A 20043-nucleotide genomic window follows, 5' to 3' on the forward strand; every position below is an offset into this window, starting at 1 on the left:
TACATACATACATACATATACCAAGGCTTTTTCCCCCTTTCAAGGGAGGTAGCCAAAAAGGGAAAGGCACAAAAACACCCCCACCCATTTCATCCCCAAATACACTCCACACCCCTCCCACCCTCCCTCTCATCTGAGCACCTCCTGGATGACGGGTCATCCCTGCACCTTGCCCACCGCCCTGGGTCAGAAGCAGTGCCGCAAGACACAGCACATCCACAGCAAGGCCGCTTCATTTAATCGGCGACCCCCCCTCTCCGTCCCCCCTTGCATATAAGGAGAGGACGGGGAGAAATCCCTTCGGGCTGCGTCAAAATTTGCTCACACATACTACACATAGAAAATAAATAAATAAATAAAATGGGAGCAGCAGACCTTCAATAACCAAGTCCCCTCTGCTGCATGTCTACCCTGACCTGTGACAAACCCCAAGGAACACAGCAAAGAGGCCTTCCCCCTAAACACAGGAACAATCCACATTGATAGAGGAGTGGCAATTGCCCACCCCATACTGGATGGTAATGACAGCATGGCAACATTCAGCCAATGTTTTAGGGACTGTTTTAGGCCCCTACAGACTTAAACCACACATCATTTGTCTATGTTAGAGTAAAATCTCTACTCATAGAGGAATGATACTACTTTTGTATGACAGCTGTCCCTCCTTCATGCGGTTCTCTTAATACTGTCCCTGACCACTTCTATCACAACCTTTTCTTATCCCATGTGGAAGAGGGGGGGGGGGGGATTCTGCAACTGTTGTTTCCATGCAAGTTGCAAAAGGCAACTAAATGGAACAAAGTAATGTGACTAGGGATCCTGCTCTGTGTATGTTCATCCTATAAGAAGTCAAGATCCTTTTATACATTGGAAAAACAGGTTGTTGTTGTTGATATTGTTTTTTCTCCATAATTTCTCTTTATCATCAAAGCTTACTATGAGGTGATAATGAAATTAGTGGCCTAAAGTCCAAACAATGAGACAAAATACTAAAATGTTACTCTTTGTTCCTAACATAGAAAAAAAAAAAAAAAAAAAAAAAAAAAAAAAAAAAAAAAAGGGACAACTTACAACAGGAAGTTTGTGCTCCAGCGCTACTTTGAAATCATCATGCCCGTGGGCTGGTGCTGTATGGACAAGACCAGTACCTTTGGTCAGAGTGACATGACTTGCCTGTATACATGGGCAACTCACTTCCTTCACAGGATGGCGATACCTAACACTAGACAACTCTGTACCTGTGAAGGCATGAAGAACCCCCTTCAGCATACAAAGTTTAGTTGTAATTTTTTAGCTGGGCACATCCACAAGCACTTCTGCGGACTTCCGGCAAATCTATACAAAAATTATGAATTTGCAATGTGGAAATATGACTGCATATATGAATGCATTAGTTTCAGAGAATTTGTATTAATGGATCTGGGTTTACAGAATCACAAATTTCAAACAGTTTAAGTTTTTATGGTTGTGAAAAGGATGGGTTTGAGTTTGTAGATTTGCAATTTCAGAGGTGAATATTTGTGTGTGTGTCCAGCTTTGTGTAATTCTAAAATACCTTGTCAATTACAAAATCATTTCTACATTTATGAATCATGAGTTCATGAAGCCAATATATATATATATATATATATATCTATATATAAACACATACATCAAGGTTTTTTCCCCCTTACAAGGGAGGTAGCCAAAAAGGAAAAGGCATAAAATCATTCCCACCCATTCCATCCCTAAATACACTCCACACCACTCCACCCTCCCTCTTATCTTAGCACCTCCTGGATGACGGGTCATCCCTGCACCTTGTCCACTGCCCTGGGTCAGAAGCAGTGTTGCAAGACACAGCACATCCACAGCAAGGCCGCTTCATTAAATCGGCGACCCCCCCTCTCCATCACCCCTTGCATAAAAGGAGAAGACGGGGAGAAATCCCTTCGGGCTGCGTCAAATTTTGCTCACACATACTACCTCACCCCCCATCTCCCTGCCCATTCCACCTCATGCATCACAACATCATCCATATACAACCACTCCCAATTCACCCGTCTTCTGCCCTCTCCCGTCCTTCCTCAACAGATATTCCCCTCTTCCCCAAAGCCCCCTTCACCCCATACATCCACCTCATCATATATATATATATATATATATATATATATATACATACAGACACACATACATATACCAAGGGCTTTTTCTTCCTTACAAGAGAAGTAGCCAAAATCAAAGGCACAAATCCTCTCCCAACCATTTCATCCCCACATAATCCCCTCCCTCTCTCCCTCTTTTCTTGGAATGAGATTCCTTACTATTAAAGGAAGCAATTTTGCTCAATGATGTTCCTAGAATATTTTCTAATTCATGTAACAGTTCTTCAGCAACAATAAGAGCCAAATGCTCTCCATGAACATGAGTTTCAACAAGAACATAAGTTATATTTGGTGCATAACAAATGGCTTTGTTCGCTGGTAAGGTCCAAGGAGTAGTTGTCCATATCACCAAATAAGCATTAAGATCCTGATGATTCTGCAGATATGCCTGAAATTATTCAGCAATTTTGAATCTATTAGTTTAAAATATATAAACATATAATCACTGATAAAATTATTCGTATCACAGAAATAAGGACATATTTTTCATGGTTGCAAAAATAAATCTGAATACCTTTAAGTTCACTGGTACATTCACAATGGGCAAAGCAAGATAAAGTGATGGACTTTTGTGCTCTAAATTATACTCCAGTTCTGCTTCAGCTAAGGCAGTACCCGAAGAAGGAGAAAAATACACAGGTTTGTAGGCCTAAGAGAAAATAATTAACCTAAAATGTAAAGGTAATTATGTCATGATCACGTGAAATTTTTGATACACTATTCATTACTCCATAACAGATTTAAATATTTTTGCTGGGTACCATATCAGTTTCATGTTATATTCATTGTTTATAGACACAAACTACTTTTCTAGGCAGCTAAACATCAGTGGCAGATCCAGGGGGGAGGGAGGGCTGAAGTTCCTCTCCCCCTAAATTTGTTCTTTCATTAACTCAAAGTAGAGGTCAAGAGACTTGCCACATGCACACTGATACATGGCAAAAAACAGTATTACAATGGCAGAAGTATAACCAACACATTATTGAGGGTAAATCTTTAAAATGTAAAGATTAAGTATTACTTTTCCCCAATATTCTGAAAAAACTAAAGTGAGAACATATACTTCAATTTATTTTCAAAATCATTGTATTTATGTTACAAAGTACATTTCTTTAAAAGTGTCATCTATATTTACAAAATTTAGGTTAGTCCCCCCAAAGCATCACCTACATTTACAAAATTCAGGTTAGCCCCTGCCCCCAAATTTTGATCCTAGATCTGCCACTGCTAAACATCCTTGAAATTCTTAATTAAAGCCTTATAAGTAAGTATAATGCAAAACTTTAACTAAAGATACCTGTACCACAAGTCATTTATGTATATCATAAAAAATAAATGCATATATGGAAGGATTATTAAAGTACCTGAAACACAAAATCCTCATCATAAAGTTGTGCAAATAGGGTTAGCTGCTTCATAACATATTCTGTCTCAAAAGTGTAATAACTACTGTTCCAATCGGCCATTATACCCCATCTTTTAAATACCGTGCGCTGAATTTCTATGGCTTCTAATGCAAACTGCCTGGCTGAAAAAATAAAGATTTAACATGTAATAATACAAGGCAGAATAAAAAAGAATACATTAAACTACATTTCAAACTGAAATACTTTCATCATGACCTGAATACCATATATCAATTCTCGTTTCCTGATCCTGAACACAGGACAGCATGTGTCTTGACCTCAAGTAGGCATTTGATAAAGTACCTCACAGCTGACTTATGTGGAAATTGGAGCACATTGGAGGACTGAGTGGCAAACTACTAGAATGGATGAAATTCAATTTGAAGGAAAGATACATGGGGACAGTAATAAAGGATAAGATGTCAAGATGGAGAGCAGTTATGAGTGTAGTTCCTCAAGGTTTAGTGCTTGCACCAATAATGTTTCTTGTCTATGTCATTGTGAATTGGCACCACATTTGCCCTTTTCCAATCAAGTGGCACAATGCCCTCTTTCAATGAACATGCAATAAGACTGTGGATCTTGTCCGCTAGTTGTTCCCTACATTCTTTAAGTATCCTGTTTGAGATCACATCAGGTCCTGAAACTTGTCACATTCACTGATCTTAGGAGATTGAGCACTTCCCTCACTTTTCCATTTATATCTGCTAAACCTGGTTTTTTGCTCCCCTTGCTCTTGTCCAAAAAGTTGAGCTCTTTTGAGAAGACTGATTGGAAACCTTCATTCATTATTTCTGCCTGACCTGAGGCCTCCTCAAAGGCCTCACCATCTATCAAGGTAGCAGTTGCTGACAAGACTAACAAGTTAAACACCATGTGGGGAAGGAGCCTTTATTTGTACAACGTTTCGCTTATTACAGCGTTTTCAAGCTGTAATAAGCGAAACATTGTACAAATAAAGGCTCCGTCCTCACATGGTGTTTAACTTGTTAATCTACTATTAACTTGGTGATTCCTTCCCAGTGTCTCAATTTACCATTTATAAACCTGTGAAACAGTTTTGGTTCATCTTTGCATTTTTCTAGTACAGATTGACCTCTCATTAACGGACTAAAAGGGGGGTAACGGTGTCCGTTGATGTGAATAATCCGTTGATTTGGAGTGGTTTTTGGGTGGCATAGAGATTGCACAGCACTAAACAACAGCACCAAAAACACTGAAAACATAGCAAAAACACTGCAAACACAGCTAATTAACGTCCATTAATGAGAAGTCAATCTGTACACCTCTTTCAAAAATTGCTTTCTTCCTCCCTGCGAATTCTGTCATAGTCATTCCTAGCTTGCTCGTATGCTTCTTTTCTTTCTCCATTTTCCCCAAGCTACATCCCTGGCCTTTTATGCAATCTCACATTTATTGTTAAACCAGTCCTGTTTTTGCTTCTTTCTTTCTCTAGTCTTAGGCACATGTTTGTTCACTCCTAAGTTGTAAATGTCAAGAAAAATTTCCCATTTCCTCTTCATTCCTAAGGTATGCATGAATTTTGTTATATAATTATATAGACAGATAGTCTTTGAACACCATCCAGATGGAAGAGTTCTTGTTAGAAGATTAGTAAATACTAGAAAGAAAATTATCAATTGTCAGAATACTGTTGATTTTATATGCACACACATACACCCATGTATAGTGTGCCATACATGTTAAGATGCTTGTGTGAGCATAAAACTCCAATCTCCATATATCAGTGGTCTATGGATGTTGTCTACATACAACTTGTGATTATTCTCAGTATTGTTTTGTGTGACCAGTAATTTGCAGTGTGTGTGTTTGAAATTGTAATGAACCTTGTTAAGTCAATGGAAATGGTATATCATCTAATGTATACACTTGTTTGATTTTTTAATTTCAGTATAAACTATAAATAAAGTTATTAGAAAATGAATACGTATTTATGAATCTAAATAATTCCAACATTGCATGTAAGGTTAAGAGAAATAACAATTTTATCTCAGCCTAAAATATAAATCCAATAATCACAACTAGAAAGCCTTAAAGTCATGGAAATTATATTACCTTTGGCCCTAATATCCAGTGGGCTCAAACTATTGCTTCCTTGTTTCTTTTTCCTTTTCTTTTCCTTTTTCAAAGCCTTGAGTTCTATGGGAAGACCATGACAATCCCATCCAGGACGATAGTTCACAGAAAAACCTCTTAGTACCTTTTGACGGTTTGTAATGTCCTTCAAGATCTATGGAATAAAACCCTAGGTATGAAGTGGAGGCTACCCAAAGAAATATAACATTTCACACATTTAAAAAATAAAACTAAAGTTATGGTAAAGTGACTGAGCTAACAGAATTAACAACCAGCTTACTCTATTGACAGCATGTCCAATATGAGGTTTTCCATTGGCATATGGGGGGCCATCATGAAGCACAAATTCCTCAGCCCTATTCTGCTTCTGCTGCCACTCATACAGTGACAAGAAACCCAAATCCTTGTAGATAAAACAAAAATATAATTAAATACAAATATTGTAAATATCAGTAAATGTTATGGGTACTTTCATTTCCAAACATTTTATACCCTTTTGGTACATATGTGGAACCAATGATGAAGTCCCACTGGTGGTGGTCTTACAAAAAGGGCCTCAGAAGAAGAATCTCCCTCCCATCCATCTTTAAAACTCATCAACACCCTCACTGCCATCTAAAGGTGTATTCCCGAGTGGTTGACACTCGATTTTTGAACCAGGCCCAAGAACCCTCTTAATATATGAAATGTCCTGGTGGCATAATCAGAAGCATGTGGAAATACTGCTGAAATTGATACAGAGAGATCTTGGGTCTATTCCAAAGACTAAGTGCCAGCCTTTTGGTGTGGCACCTCTAAACAGAGATGATAGGGGATGACAAGTTTTGAAAATGGATGGCAGGAAGAGAATTATCTCTGCTACCTTAGTAGATACCCATTATTGGCCTGACTGTTGCCACAACCCATACGTAGCACTTGTGTTGGGACTCAAAGTCATTTGCCAGTCTCCTGATCATTAAAGCAATACATATAATTCCTTCTGCAGATACACCCATTGATTTAATACATCTATCTATATACCAAGGGCTTTTTTTTTTCCCTTGTAAGGGAGGTAGCCAAGTCATTGGGCATGCACCCACTCCCACCCATTCCACTCCTATCCACCACCCTTTCCTCCCTCTTATCTTAGCACCTCATGGATACTGTGTCATTCCTGTCTCCCGCTCATTGCCCTGAGTCAGAAGCAATGCAACAAGACATGGGGCTCTATCAAATCAAATTTCCATTGAATCAATTGAGTCCTATTTAAAAGATTTTTGAGACAATGGGCAAAATTCAGACTCAAAATCAATTCCTAACACCCTCTCCCTTTAATTATACAATTATAGCACATCAAGAACCATCTTCACAATCCTTTGAAAGTCTGATATTATTATTAACTAAATATATTGAATTTATGATATTTATTGATCCAATGTACCTCACACCTCACCATTTTGAATGCTGAACTGTGGAATGGGTGAACTGTGTATTTTATTTTCTGGGTGGAAATCAATAACAGATAAAGTTGCTATGAGGGATACAAATTATCCTAATTACCTCTAGAATTATAAGTCCTCCATTACTAAATGTTATTTAATTTTCAGCATTTTTTCTAAGTGTTAATTTTGTCAATTATAATACAACAATGTAATAGGTATTTTTCTTGGTGGAAATTAATATCAGAAAATGTTGCTAAAAGCTATGCAGAAACAACGTTGCACTGACTCCATTAGATGCCATCTTTGTTTTGATAGATTCAGAGGTCGGAGACGATGACGATGACTTCTAGAATTATAGGTACTGCATTACTAAATGCAGGTTAGGTTAGGTAGGTAAGGTAGGTTGGGTTAGATTAGATGAATTTATCATACTTTAATTTCTTTGACCTCTGTCTCTACCAAAACAAAGATGGCATCTCAAGTAGTCAAAGTGGCTACGTTTGTTGGTTTATTGCCTTTGGCACCTTTTTCTATTACTGATTTCCACTTAGAATAACATATATTACATTGATATATTATAATGTACAAATTTATTATTTCATTTTCTATTGCTCTATCATGTAGGAGTACACTTAAAAAAAATTACCTAATTTTCTAATGCTATATTGCATAGGTGTGCATGTCTGATGGATGGATGGATGGGGTAAAAGGGGCATTGGGAAAGATGAGAAAGATGGGAAAGTCTGTTGAGGAAGGATCGGAGAGGACAGAAGATAGGGGTGAAAGGAGAATGGCTGTGCATAAATGATGCTGTGATGAATGAGGTGGAGTGGGTGGGGGATGGGGGATGGGGGGTGAGGTAGTATGTGTGAGAAATAAACTGATGCAGCCCAAAGGGATTTCTCCCCATCTTCTCCTTTTCTGCATGACGGGACAGAGAGGGGGAGGGTTGCCAATTTAATAAAGGTGCCTTGCTGTGGATGTGCTGTGTCTTGCGACACTGCTTCTGACCCAGGGCAGTGGGCAAGATGCAGGGATGACCCGTCATCCAGGAGGTGCCAAGATAAGAGGGAGGGAGGAAGGTGGAGGGGAGTGGAGTATGTTATGGACGGAATGGGTAGGAGTGGTTTTTATGCCTTTGTTTCTTGGCTACCTCCCTTATAAGGATGAAAAAGCCTTTGGTATATGTATGTATATATGACTGTCACTATGTGCACTTCTCAAAAAATACCCCCTACAATCACCACTTGGATGCAGTTGACCAACCACCCACACCAAGATACCCAAACCCCGACTCCAACAGCCTACTACACTGGACTATGGTGGGAAGAGAGCTGGCTGGCCCCAATGGAGATCCATCTCAGCCATGTCAAAAACTGACAGAATAAATTTCAGTGTTTCAAAGTGTTAAGGTGACAGGTCATTTTTGGCAGAGAAAAACTTATTTCTTTAATGAATGACAATAACTCATATACAATGTAACAGAATCAATTTTCACCACAAAAACAAGCATTATTTTATTATGTTAGTTTATATACTGCTGGTCATTTTGAGTTACTTCTCGGTCCTTGTCTGCCTTTTAGTATGGCTCTCTATGTCATTAATAACAATTAACAAAAAATCAAAAGGAAAGAAAAAAAATACTTGTCGACAATCAAGTGCTACAGTTACATAGTTAACACTAAATTTACATTATGAATTAACCTAAATCAATTCATACCTCTTGAATTTTCTTCTCATTATTCACCCTCTTTACGCCTTCAACTTTCAATGGAAAAGTCGTAGAGGGTAATATAACAGTATTTTTGTACTTCCCCACAGATCTATCTTTACTACTTCCAGTTATGACTTTTTCCGAAAAGCGTCTGTACAATATCTGCTTGATATTTAGTGTTGTTGACGATGTTAATTGCAATATCCATTTTTGTGGGGACATAACTCTTGTTTGTATGCAAACTGCACAAATGATACGACCTTAAACTCAACGGAGTACGCAACTTTAGGATTTCTATAATATTACAATAGTAATAACCTAAAATATCATTCCAATTAATCCTATCTGTGTAGCTATAGCTATATGTTTAGCATAACAAAGATTCATTTATTTTAACGGAGATATTATCAATATATGGTTGTTTCTCCTGTTTACCATACAGCTGTGCAATACAAGTCCTCTACTCAAGGAAACTTAGCCTAGTCGCCCAGTGTCTCAGGTTGCGTATCTGCTGGTAGCGTCAGGTGGGAAGGATGTTTCACTTCCTTTTAATGAAGACTATTTAAAAAAAAACTTATATTTTCAGTTGATTATTCGGATATAGATCATAACTTGAAATGTATACGATGAGTTTCTCGTAAGATAATCAATAAGACATTGTATAGAATATGCTAGATTCACCATATTTCTTATCTGCCATTATCTTATAATTTTTACAATGAAAAAACATTCAGGACTTCGTAAAGATGTTGATTTTATATTCTCATAACTATTACACCAAGTATTTACCGAGACTTTTTAAATGTGTAGATATAAGCTGTACAGAAAAGATGAGAAATCAAAAGGGTAAATTGAGACAGTCACAATGAATAATGATATCGCCATCATTCACTGTTGTAATTGCTTTTAATCAACAAGATGTACTAAAGATAAGTTGGTCATCGTTTACAATCATGCAGACAGGGAATTACAAAGTTAAACTTCATTGTCTGATAAATTTAAGTATGATTCTTTTAATTCTGGCACTAATTTCCATCAAAACATTGGTTCTTTAAACTCCTCACACCGCCCCTCATGCTATCTAGACATTTTTTTCATGAAAGTGGCAGTTGCCGACAAGATTGACAAGTTAAACACCATATGAGGACGGAGCCTTTATTTTTACGATGTTTCGCTTGAAAAAGCTGTAATAAGCGAAACGTCGTACAAATAAAGGCTCCGTCCTCATATGGTATCTAGACATAGACATAGATGATCTCGTGGAAGAGTCTATACAGCCTATGTCTCTGGCTCTACTCCTTTGTCACCATCATCACTAGTTTGACGATTGATGTGATGGATAGGTGAATATTTAGTTATGCACACCTACGTGATATAAATCATATAGCAATAGAAAATTAATTATTAATTTTGTGCATTAAGATTATAATACATCAATGTAATATGTGATTTTCTTGGGAGAAATCAATAAAAAAGTTGCTAAAACCTATTTACTAACGAACGAAGCCGCGGGGGTTAAATGATATGCCATGTTTTTTTTTTATATATACCGAGGTCGAAGAAAAGTAAGGATAAATTTGTCTAATCTAACCAAACCTAAAACCTACCTAACTTAACTAACCAACATAACCTAACATATATTTAGTAATTCAGTACCTCAAATTCTAAAGATCATCCAGGTCATCGTTGTCATCACCTTTGCTGATGGCCTGATTATTATTATATCTCGGGCAATGAACAGATGACAGTAGAACCCCATGTTTTCTCATAAACTCCAAGGAAGCGCTTATTAACATCACCTGGAGAGAACACCTTATCCACAACATTAAAGCCATCATTTAATTGACAGTGACTGAATGGGACAGATGACAGCATGGTGTCTGGACCGTATCCTAGCGGCTTCGTTCATTAGTAGATTTGCTTACAGCAAGGGTTTTTTTTGTTATTTGTTTCCGCCAAGACAATCGCATACTACATTCATATATTTAATTGACATAATTAATTTTTAATTTTCTAATGCTCTGTTGCATAGGTGTGCACAACTAAAATAATACATATATACACACATATACCAAAGGCTTTATTCCCCTTACAAGGGAGGTAGCCAAAAAACAAAGGCATAGAAACCACTCCCACCCATTCCATCCCCTACATACTCCACACCCCTCTACCCTCTTCCCTCCCTCTCATCTTGGCCCCAGTGGATAATATGTGCCCTATAATTACTTATTTGTTTGTGATTACTCTAGAACTTATCCATTTGCTTTGCAAACTATTTTACAGTTTTACATTTCACAAATGATTCTGGTAACGCATTCCATATATCAGTCACTCAACGTGGGAATGAATATTTCCTTTTGTTGTGTCTTGATTATGGTTTAAATAACTTCCTTGAATGTCCTCTCATCACATTGTGCTCCCTTTCCACAAGGATATCCTCACTGCATACCTTATCATATTTCCTACTAACAATTTTATAAGTCTCAATAAAGTCTCCTCTTAATTTTCTTTATGAAAGTGCTGGAAGGATGCAAGGCTCTCAGTATGTTTGTATATTAAATGTTTCATGTTTGGCAAGAATATTGCCATAAACACAACAATATTGCCATCACTATTTAAACAATATACATTCAATCAGTATAAATTTTGGTATTGCAGTATTCTGTAAATTCCTATCAGTATATGGCAATATATATTCTATCAACCTGAAGTAGCCTAGCCTACTAATCTAATTTAGCTAAAAAGAACATAACAATATTGTCATGTTTACAGTGGTACTTGTCTTGATTTACCTAATTTTGGAGAAAAGTTGGAATTTTTGTTAACATGGCAGAGGCATACAGCCAAAATTTTGTTATTTGAAAGTTAAATGCATATTTCTAGAAGTTACTCGATATAAATATATTGTTACCTTACTTTTATGGACATATAGAGGTATATGTCACCTTATGTCTTTAATTGGTTCTACAGGTTGCGACTTATGTTGAAAAACGACCTAAGTTGAAATAGCCACACCATAAAACACAAATAAGCACTCCCCATTGCAGGCGAAGCTAGTGGGAGCCGCTTCACACTCACACACACCTTGACTCACATGTTGGAAGGCCAAGCCTCATGCAAAGGCACCGGTATAATTTTCTCTTGCTTTACTAAGGCACTTTACATTGCACAGTTAGCAGTGGTGCAGAATAGTTACCACTGACACAGAATACAAGGCACAAGCAAATTACCACAACTCAACCAGCACACACATCTGAATCCTAAAGCTTGCACAAAAACACTCTTCCCAAGCTCAGCTCACTTTCTCATACCAAAACATGTCAGCTGACACAGCACCCACAAGACCACTTAAGGGGGTACGCGACACCTGGGGGGGTGAATTTGGTCAAGATATGGCATTTTTCAAAACTGTGTTCAAAATGTTCGTATACCACTTAGAAATAAATCCCGACAAATAATTTTCCAGCCGCGCGCAATTTAAAGGTCCTGGGTGAGGTTTAAAGGGACAAATTTAAAGGCGCAACCCACACTAGAGGGAGGCGTGCCACTTAGGACCTTCAGGCACAGCGAATAACGTTGAAATTTGATTGAATTTACACTCGCCCAGTGTATCAACGGCCAATACGATTGTGGAGGGGAAGGGAGAATATTTCGCCAACTTTGTGCGAAACTAAGCGTTAGTTCCCGGCTAGCTCTGAAAAGGGAAGTACGCATGTCTCATGAGCTCTCATTGCAATCTATTACTTTAGCTAGTACATATTACTCTTTAGTACAGTCATCATGGGTAGCAAAAAGAACAAAAGAACATCACAATGACAAAAAACAGCAGTTAAAGATGGCAAGCAGTCAAAGACGACTAAAGATCTCACCACCTCTCACTCCACCACCGCCCTCACCTGCACCTCTGTGACGGTGACAGAGGTAAAGGACAACATTAGACTAAACAATTCAAAGAGGAAGATTAAATCCAAAGAAGAAAGCAAGAGGAAAAAGATCAAGGCTATACAGGAAGAAGAAAGAAGAAGGGACATCATATGATGCTGGAGGGGGTGCCCTACCAACATAGATTGGCGAGGAAAGAGAAAGGCGCCCACTACTGGAAAATAAACCTCTTTCCAATGATTTAGATACCCTGAAGACCCCCAGCAGAGAGGTTTCATATGAAGAAACCGCCAAAAGTGCAAAAAAACAAATTATATGATGTTGTCGTCTGTGCGTCGTCACTACTGTGACATACTTATACTTTAGTTTTTCAGTATTTAAAGTACTTATAATTAAAATATGTTGATAATTTTTACTGTACTTACTTATTATATAATAATAATTAAGCCATGAAAAAATCAGTCAAATTGGTGAAACTATAAGCAAGTTACAGATATATTCATATTTCAAGTTGCCATATCTCCGTTCGATATTTTTCTACTTTTTTTTAATCATAAAAAATCTAATATACATCAGATTTAGATGGAACTTACAGGGAATATTACTCTTAGTAACTGCTAGGGCCGATCATTCGAATATTTTGAATAGGATGAAAGAGTTCGGAGTAATAATGGAAACGAGCAAAAAAATTGTATTTTTCACGATTTTTGCCAGACATTAAAATTGAAATGCCTGTATGCAAAAGTATAAAGGAAATTGTTCAATTACTCAATGACCGGCCCTAGGTGTGCCTACTGACTAATCATAGCCAAAATATAAAACAAATTGGTCCACGTATTATGGTGCTGTGCACTTTTAAATGTCGCTACTGGTATACGTACATGTGTACATGTGTACATACATCATTCTGCTTCACCTAAAATGTAGGCAATATGGATACCTATTTACCTGAGAAGTTTCAGCTCTTTACTCTAAATATTTTAGAAAATGACCTCCAGGTGTTGCGTACCCCCTTAAGCTTATAAAAAAAAATTATACAGATACACATACATTTGTAACAGTATTCTGAATATAGTAATTAAAAACAATTATGTAAAAACCAATTTTAAATTTACATAATGCATGATGATGTTGCTTGCCAGGCCTGGTGTAGGAGGATGTTGCATCATAAAAGTTGATGGCTGAGGATCATCAGGAGACAAATAATGTTGTATAGGGACTTGTTTCAGGAACTTATCAAGATTGCCTTGAATTCTTTTGCTCATTCGCTCTTCAAAGATAAGGTTATAAGGGGGCAAAAACTTTGTGACAAGCCCCCATAACCTTTGAAAAGTGTTGAGCATTTGGAACTATCTCTTCAAATAAAGCGAGACACATATCCATGTCTGCAAATGCCTTTTGCATTTTCTTGATGGTAAAGTGACAAGGCTTGTGGTCTGGATCTTGTTCTTTATTTTGTTGCTCATCAAGTTCAATCAACTCTTTGTTTGTCAGGTACTCCTTATCTTTCTCAAATAGTTCTACAATATCTTCCTTGTTTAAATCCATCTGCAGCTCACTGTTCATCATTAAGGATTTGTTGTTGGTAGCCTCGTCAGAGCCCTTGAAGTCCTGCACAAATTGTGAGCATAGCTATTTCCATATTCCATTCACAGCCATGCTCTGAATCTCATTCCATGCAGCTGATATGTTCATTACTGCTTTGGAGATGTCACACCCTTTCCAGAAGTCACGGACTGTGATAGATTTATTCAGATCAGTTGGTGCAATAGCTTTATGTAGTGTACGCTTCATGTAGTGCTTGAAGATTGCAATTATCCCTTGGTCCATTGGTTACAACAGAGATTTATTGTTAAATGATGGTAATGTCAAGGTGAAGATCTTTGATGTTTTGTGGGTAGCCTGGAGTATTATCAAAGAGAAACAGAATCTTAAAAGGAATATTTTTCTCCTTACAATACTTTTCTGCTTCAGGTACAAATTGATGTAAAAACCAGTCTTCAAAAATAACTACTGTTACCCACACCTTTGAATCAGTAGCCCAAATAACTGGGAGAGATGCCATGGATATGTTCTCTAGCATGAAAGGTTTTTGTGAATAATGAACAAGCAGTGGTTTTAGCTTATAGTCACCTGCACAATTACCACCCAACAATAAGGTAAAAAAGGTAAAATATTCTTCAGATAGCTTGGGATAGTTTTCGCCTCCTTGGAAATGAATGAATGATATGGTGTTTTTTTTTTTTTTTTTTTTTAAATACAGTCCTGTCTCATTGATATTAACATATTTTTTGAAAGTGACTTAATTACTTTGATGTGATGGCACCTATGTCATGAGGCACAAGTGTGTTTACATGAGGATGCTGATATTGGCGTCTTGATTATATATAAGTATATATATATATATTTTGTAGCTATACATGAGTTACCCCCAGATTCTATGAATGGGTTTGATCACATTTTCTGTGTTTGTTAATACTCAGGAAGCTCACTGGCTGAGCGGGTTAGGGCATCATTACTTGCAGTGAAGGTCAAGGGGATGGCGGTTCAAATTCTGCCACTGGTGAAGTTGAACCAATGCCATGGTTCATTAAATTCCACTCTACAGTCCTCTGTGAAGGGCGCTATCCTAACCTTCCAATAAGGGGGAGTTTGTGACATTAAGCCATATCATATCATTATTACTCAGAGTAAAAGAGAACAAGTAATACAACAGTGACTTTATATTTTATAATGCAAGTAGTGTGATACAAATTACATATGACAGCTGTGCTGTGTGTGAGAATTTGAGTCATACTGAAGTGATTAACTTGAAAGACTGAAGACAAGGTATACGTGTATCATATTCAGATCTAGGTGTTCAAATATTTCATAGTTAATATTTTCTTCCAAAAATTTTGTGTGTACTTTAATTCCTATCAGTACACCAATACTATGCCTCCTTGTTTTTATTTATTTATTTGCTTACCTTTGTGAAAGTAAGGAAAGAGAGTCAATGCCAGTAAGGATGCCTCTTCTCAGTTTACACTCAGTCTAAAACTAGTCATATCTATTCTTCAACATGTTGACATTTGTACTAACTACATATTCAATGAGACTGGAGCTGAAGAATTTTTTTTCCACTTTGATGTTCTGTGGCGTGGTTTCATCGGCTTTAAGCTGTGTCCCCTGGTTTGGAGGAATTGGTCTCTGGGAGCTAACTATAGGTACATGTCATTACAAACCTTGCCAAAACCCCACAGGTTTCAATCATATTCCCTCTGGTTCTCTGTTTTTCTAATATGGCTGAAGATCATCATGTTAAAAACACAGATATAAAGGTGTTTATCTTTAATCAAATCTTATGTTTCAACTGTTATTTTCGTTTTGATATTGATCGAGCCACATTTAATTTTATCTTTAGAAACTATAAGCCAATATTCTAACATTTGCTATTTTGGTAAATTTTTGCAAAGACAAGCAAGCACACAGGCATTATTTAATTTATTTCACTTAGTGGGCTGCATGGGATGATCAACAAAGAAAACGGTGACAGGAAAGTGTCAACTATTGTTTCTAGAAATTAGATAGTGTTGTTATTTTTTTATCTTTGGCAGTTTTGTTTTGAGAATAAATGCTGATAATTTTATGGGGAAGCTATTTCTTGAATGTAAACACAAAGATGGAAAAATAAGGAAAACATGTTAGCAAACCTGGGTAATTTTTCCACTAAATGTATCGACACTTGTTACTATATTCCATGCTATTGTCATTATACCATCTGGTTGAGCAGTTTATACACTTTATTTACTGCACAATCAGAGTATTCATTTTTATGTATACACTGTAAAACAAAATTCATTAATGGCCGTTTTTAGCACTATGACCAAAAATTTGGCACTTAATGTGGAAAGATAAGTAATATACTGTATTTCTTTCATATAAGGTAAAGTAGTTGTTTTGAATTACAGTGAACTACTAAGAATTTGCCAGCCACTATGCACTTTGGTAAATAATGGGTGAATGAGAGTGGAGTATGTTGGGATGAAATGGGTGGGAGTGGATTTATGCCTCTGACTTTGGGTACCTCCCTTGTAAGGGGGAAAAAGCTCTTGGTATATGTATGTACATTACTTTGTCACCATAGTATTTATCTTTGTCAATTCTTAAGTGCAGAATTCCATAGTGAGAAAGTGATGTAAATTTGAAATAATCAAGCTCAACTGATCATTTTTTTATGTAAGAGGCTGACAGCACAAGAAGTATCTGCTAATTTTTATGGAAATCCATTGATATATTATATATATAATATATATATTATATAGATATATTTAAGGAAACTAGATGCTTTGATAGAGATTTTCTGCTTAGCATATTACATATACAAAAGGCTTTTCCCTCCTTACAAGGGAGGTGGCCATAGGCAAAAGGCATAATTACACTTCCACCTATTTCACTCCCATTCACTACACCTCCCTCCGTCTCATCTTGGCTCCTCCTGAATGACAGGTCATCCCTGCATCTTGCCCATCACCCTGGGTCAGAAGCAATGCAGCAAGGCTGCTTCATTTAATTGGCAATCCCTTCCTCTCTGTCCCCTCATGCAGTAACATTGAAGACAGGGAGAAATCCCTAAATTCACACATAACTATTCCCTAACCCCCCATTCCTCACCCATTCCCATGTGTCACAGTACCATCCATACACAGCCATTCTCCGCTCACTCAAGATGTAAAACTTCACATTTTCAAAGCCTATCCACCCTCTCACCTTCATCAGGAGGGGCTGCTGGCAGTCATCTGTATTTCATTCTTATTTTCACACATGGAGAGCTGACAACTGCAACTGCAACTCTCAGTGGGTGACATAGAGTCTTACACTAATACAGCTACACAGACAAGTGTCCAAAGTTTCGTCCCAGAGAAATCTGTGGAAGGACCCAAGGACCATAGCCAGCCACTGTCTGGCTGTGAAACTTGAAGCAAATAAATTAAGGTTACAAACTTCTCTAGTGTCTCTCCTTTACAAATGAAACAATATTGTTTCTAAGTATCATTATTTTGTTACTACAACTGACTACAGAAAATACAAATTTCAACATACTTCAGTCGCTTCACTTTCATTTTATTTGTTATCAGGTGATACATCTTAGCTCAATATGGACTGAAATACCTGTCAGGGTTTATTGTCATTGTAATCCAGTTTAATCAAGTTTCTGAAATTGATGTATGTACTTGGTAAAAACAAATGTATTTAGTTTGGAGCAAGGCTGACATGTACCCTTGTATTATATGCAGGAGTGTAGGTTTAAGTATTTGCATTTATTTACCGTATATATTTATCTTCATTATTATTTTCTTTTGAATGCATAATAAGACAAATACATTCTCCAACAGAAACTTACTGGGGTCTGCCTCTTCTGGAGTATGCTGCACACTGCCTGGTAAGGAGAAGAAGCCCACAGCCAGACATGTTTCTTCGTAGTTCTGTACTAGCAAGTAAAATCTCAAGAATATTTTGTAGGGGAACCTCAGTGAGATGCCTCCATGCCGAGGCTCTTGTGAAACGCAGCATTGTTAGTGTAGAAGGAAAACAAACTTTTCCGTTTCTTCAGGGTTTGATTACCAATGATGTTAATCATTTAACGGAAAAGTCATCTTGCTTGTATGCAATGGTACTTAACACACAGGGTAGGGTTCTCTATGATATAATAGTATACATGCAGAGTGAAGAACACCTGCTTTTGGAATGTGACATAAATATGACTGAAGCACTAATCAAACACCTCAAAATGTTTAGAGTGAGAAGAAAGGTAGATATCAAACCTTTGCATGAGGTTAAGCCTTGGGTTGTTTTTGAAAGTAACATTAATATTGAGAATATTAAACAAGAAGATATGGAATCTATTTACATGAGTACCAAAGCTGTTGAAAAACCAACTTTAGATGTTTGTGAGCAAGAAGGTGTTCTCGTAACCAGAGATCCTCGAATGCAATATCTTGGTCACAGGGTACTCCTTAGTCATAACATCAATATAGATGCTGTTATTCCTGAAGTGGAGAAAACCCAAAGTGAATATGAGATGCTTAGGATGAGACTTGGTGTTAGTGAAGGTGCTGAAGAACTTGTCTATGGCAAGTGCCTTCCTTTGGAAGCCAATTGTGATTTTTTACATGGCATTAGTTTTCACAAGGGGTGCTACATTGGGCAGGAATTAACAGCTCGCACATTTCACACTGGGGTTGTCAGAAAACGTTACATGCCGCTGGTACTTAAAGAACCCATTCCTGATTTAGATTTAGATAGTAATGTTGTTAATGAAAATGGGAAATCTGTTGGGAAAATTCGTGGACATTTTGGAAAATTTGGAATAGGTTCAATGAGAATTGAGCAGTGCATAGCTGCTCAAGAACTCAAAGTAAATGATGTGCCCGTTGAAACCTTTAAACCATTATGGTGGCCAATTGAAGCACATAAAAAAAAGTTGAACCAGTAAATTGAAAAGCATTTGCATTTTTTTTTTCTTTAATGATGTACAAAGTGTAATGTAAAGAAAACTTGTATGGAATACATTTTATTATTAAATCTGTATGGTTTTCCTTCTCCAGACATGAAGGTGAAACTTCCAGGACAGGATGGTTTGCGCTTCAAGATAATACGAGAGTAGTCACGGAACTTCACAAATATACTTAATTCAGTTTGATAGTCGATTGCGAAGAAATTGTTATTGTGAAAGAATCTGAAGTGATGGAATGCAGTAAAGGTCAACCAACTGATTTGCAGGATGAGAACACAGAGAAAAAGTTTAGGTGCTCCATTTGTGGGTGGTGTGAACTGTATCATTATTATGGGAAGTCCCCGCCTTTTCAGAAAGGAGTCCGATTTTTGGAGAATTGCTATTTGATTAAAGATCCTTTCCGGGCCAGAGGGACGCCATCTTTTGTTCTATTGGGGTCGCACTGTTTACATTGTGAAAGGATGGTTTGTCAAGGGAGCCAGTGTAGTATATTTTATACAAAACGATTCTGTATGGATTGTGCTGTCAGTAACCTAAGTGAGTTTCCTGAGGAAGTCAAGAGAAGAATAAAGAAATAAGAAGCCACTATTCATGTGGACTTCTTTCAGTGTATGTGTTGCCAGGATCTGAGAGTTTTTAGTTGTTTCAATAGAAAGTTTATAAAACAAAAAAAGAACTTTATTAATAAATATTGCAGATGTGTAAGAAAAGTGACATTAATCCTAAATATGCACTTTATGAAACAAAGATGACAAAATGTTTAGTTTTCCTAGGTCAATTACTATCCACTCTCTCGGCTCTCCTTTTTTCAATCTATGCTCAGTTAAGCACAAAAATGAGGTGGTTAGGGATGAGAGGAAAAGACCCTCACCCCCTTTTACTC

General features: G+C 37.1%; 2 protein-coding genes across 6 annotated transcripts in view; one reads left to right on the forward strand and one right to left on the reverse strand.

Moving 5' to 3' along the window:
• IleRS-m (Isoleucyl-tRNA synthetase, mitochondrial) overlaps positions 1 to 9267 on the reverse strand; it is a 39887-nt gene extending 30620 nt beyond the window's left edge. Inside the window, exons 1-7 of one of the 4 annotated variants that reach the window (XM_076203892.1) lie at positions 9218 to 9267; positions 5928 to 6050; positions 5627 to 5801; positions 3509 to 3672; positions 2659 to 2793; positions 2304 to 2532; positions 1072 to 1238 (exon numbers count right to left, since the gene is read on the reverse strand). In XM_076203892.1, coding sequence (XP_076060007.1) covers positions 1072 to 1238; positions 2304 to 2532; positions 2659 to 2793; positions 3509 to 3672; positions 5627 to 5801; positions 5928 to 6050; positions 9218 to 9220 — 996 coding nt within the window. In that variant the 5' untranslated portion in view covers positions 9221 to 9267. Of the gene's footprint in view, positions 1 to 1071; positions 1239 to 2303; positions 2533 to 2658; positions 2794 to 3508; positions 3673 to 5626; positions 5802 to 5927; positions 6051 to 8788; positions 9185 to 9217 lie in introns of those variants that run through there. The other 3 variants (XM_076203891.1, XM_076203890.1, XM_076203893.1) reach the window with 3 other exon arrangements.
• LOC143036490 (iron-sulfur cluster assembly factor IBA57, mitochondrial) lies at positions 9207 to 19228 on the forward strand. Of its 2 annotated transcripts, none has more exons than XM_076203898.1 (2): positions 9207 to 9306; positions 18040 to 19228. In XM_076203898.1, exon 2 carries the CDS (start codon positions 18114 to 18116, stop codon positions 19137 to 19139), a length of 1026 nt encoding a protein of 341 aa, XP_076060013.1. In that variant the 5' UTR covers positions 9207 to 9306; positions 18040 to 18113; the 3' UTR covers positions 19140 to 19228. The 2 variants fall into 2 exon arrangements, with proteins under 2 accessions (XP_076060013.1, XP_076060014.1); XM_076203899.1 differs by having other exon boundaries at positions 9230 to 9281.
• Positions 19229 to 20043: the final 815 nt, after the last annotated feature.

The sequence above is a fragment of the Oratosquilla oratoria genome, chromosome 20 (genome assembly GCF_046742065.1).
Source record: "Oratosquilla oratoria isolate Oo_2021 chromosome 20, ASM4674206v1, whole genome shotgun sequence".
NCBI lineage: Eukaryota > Metazoa > Arthropoda > Malacostraca > Stomatopoda > Squillidae > Oratosquilla > Oratosquilla oratoria.

What these genes read in the sequence shown, in the direction of transcription:
- LOC143036490 (XM_076203898.1), top strand. Translation starts at nt 18,114, where the DNA reads ATGTTTCTTCGTAGTTCTGTACTAGCAAGTAAAATCTCAAGAATATTT.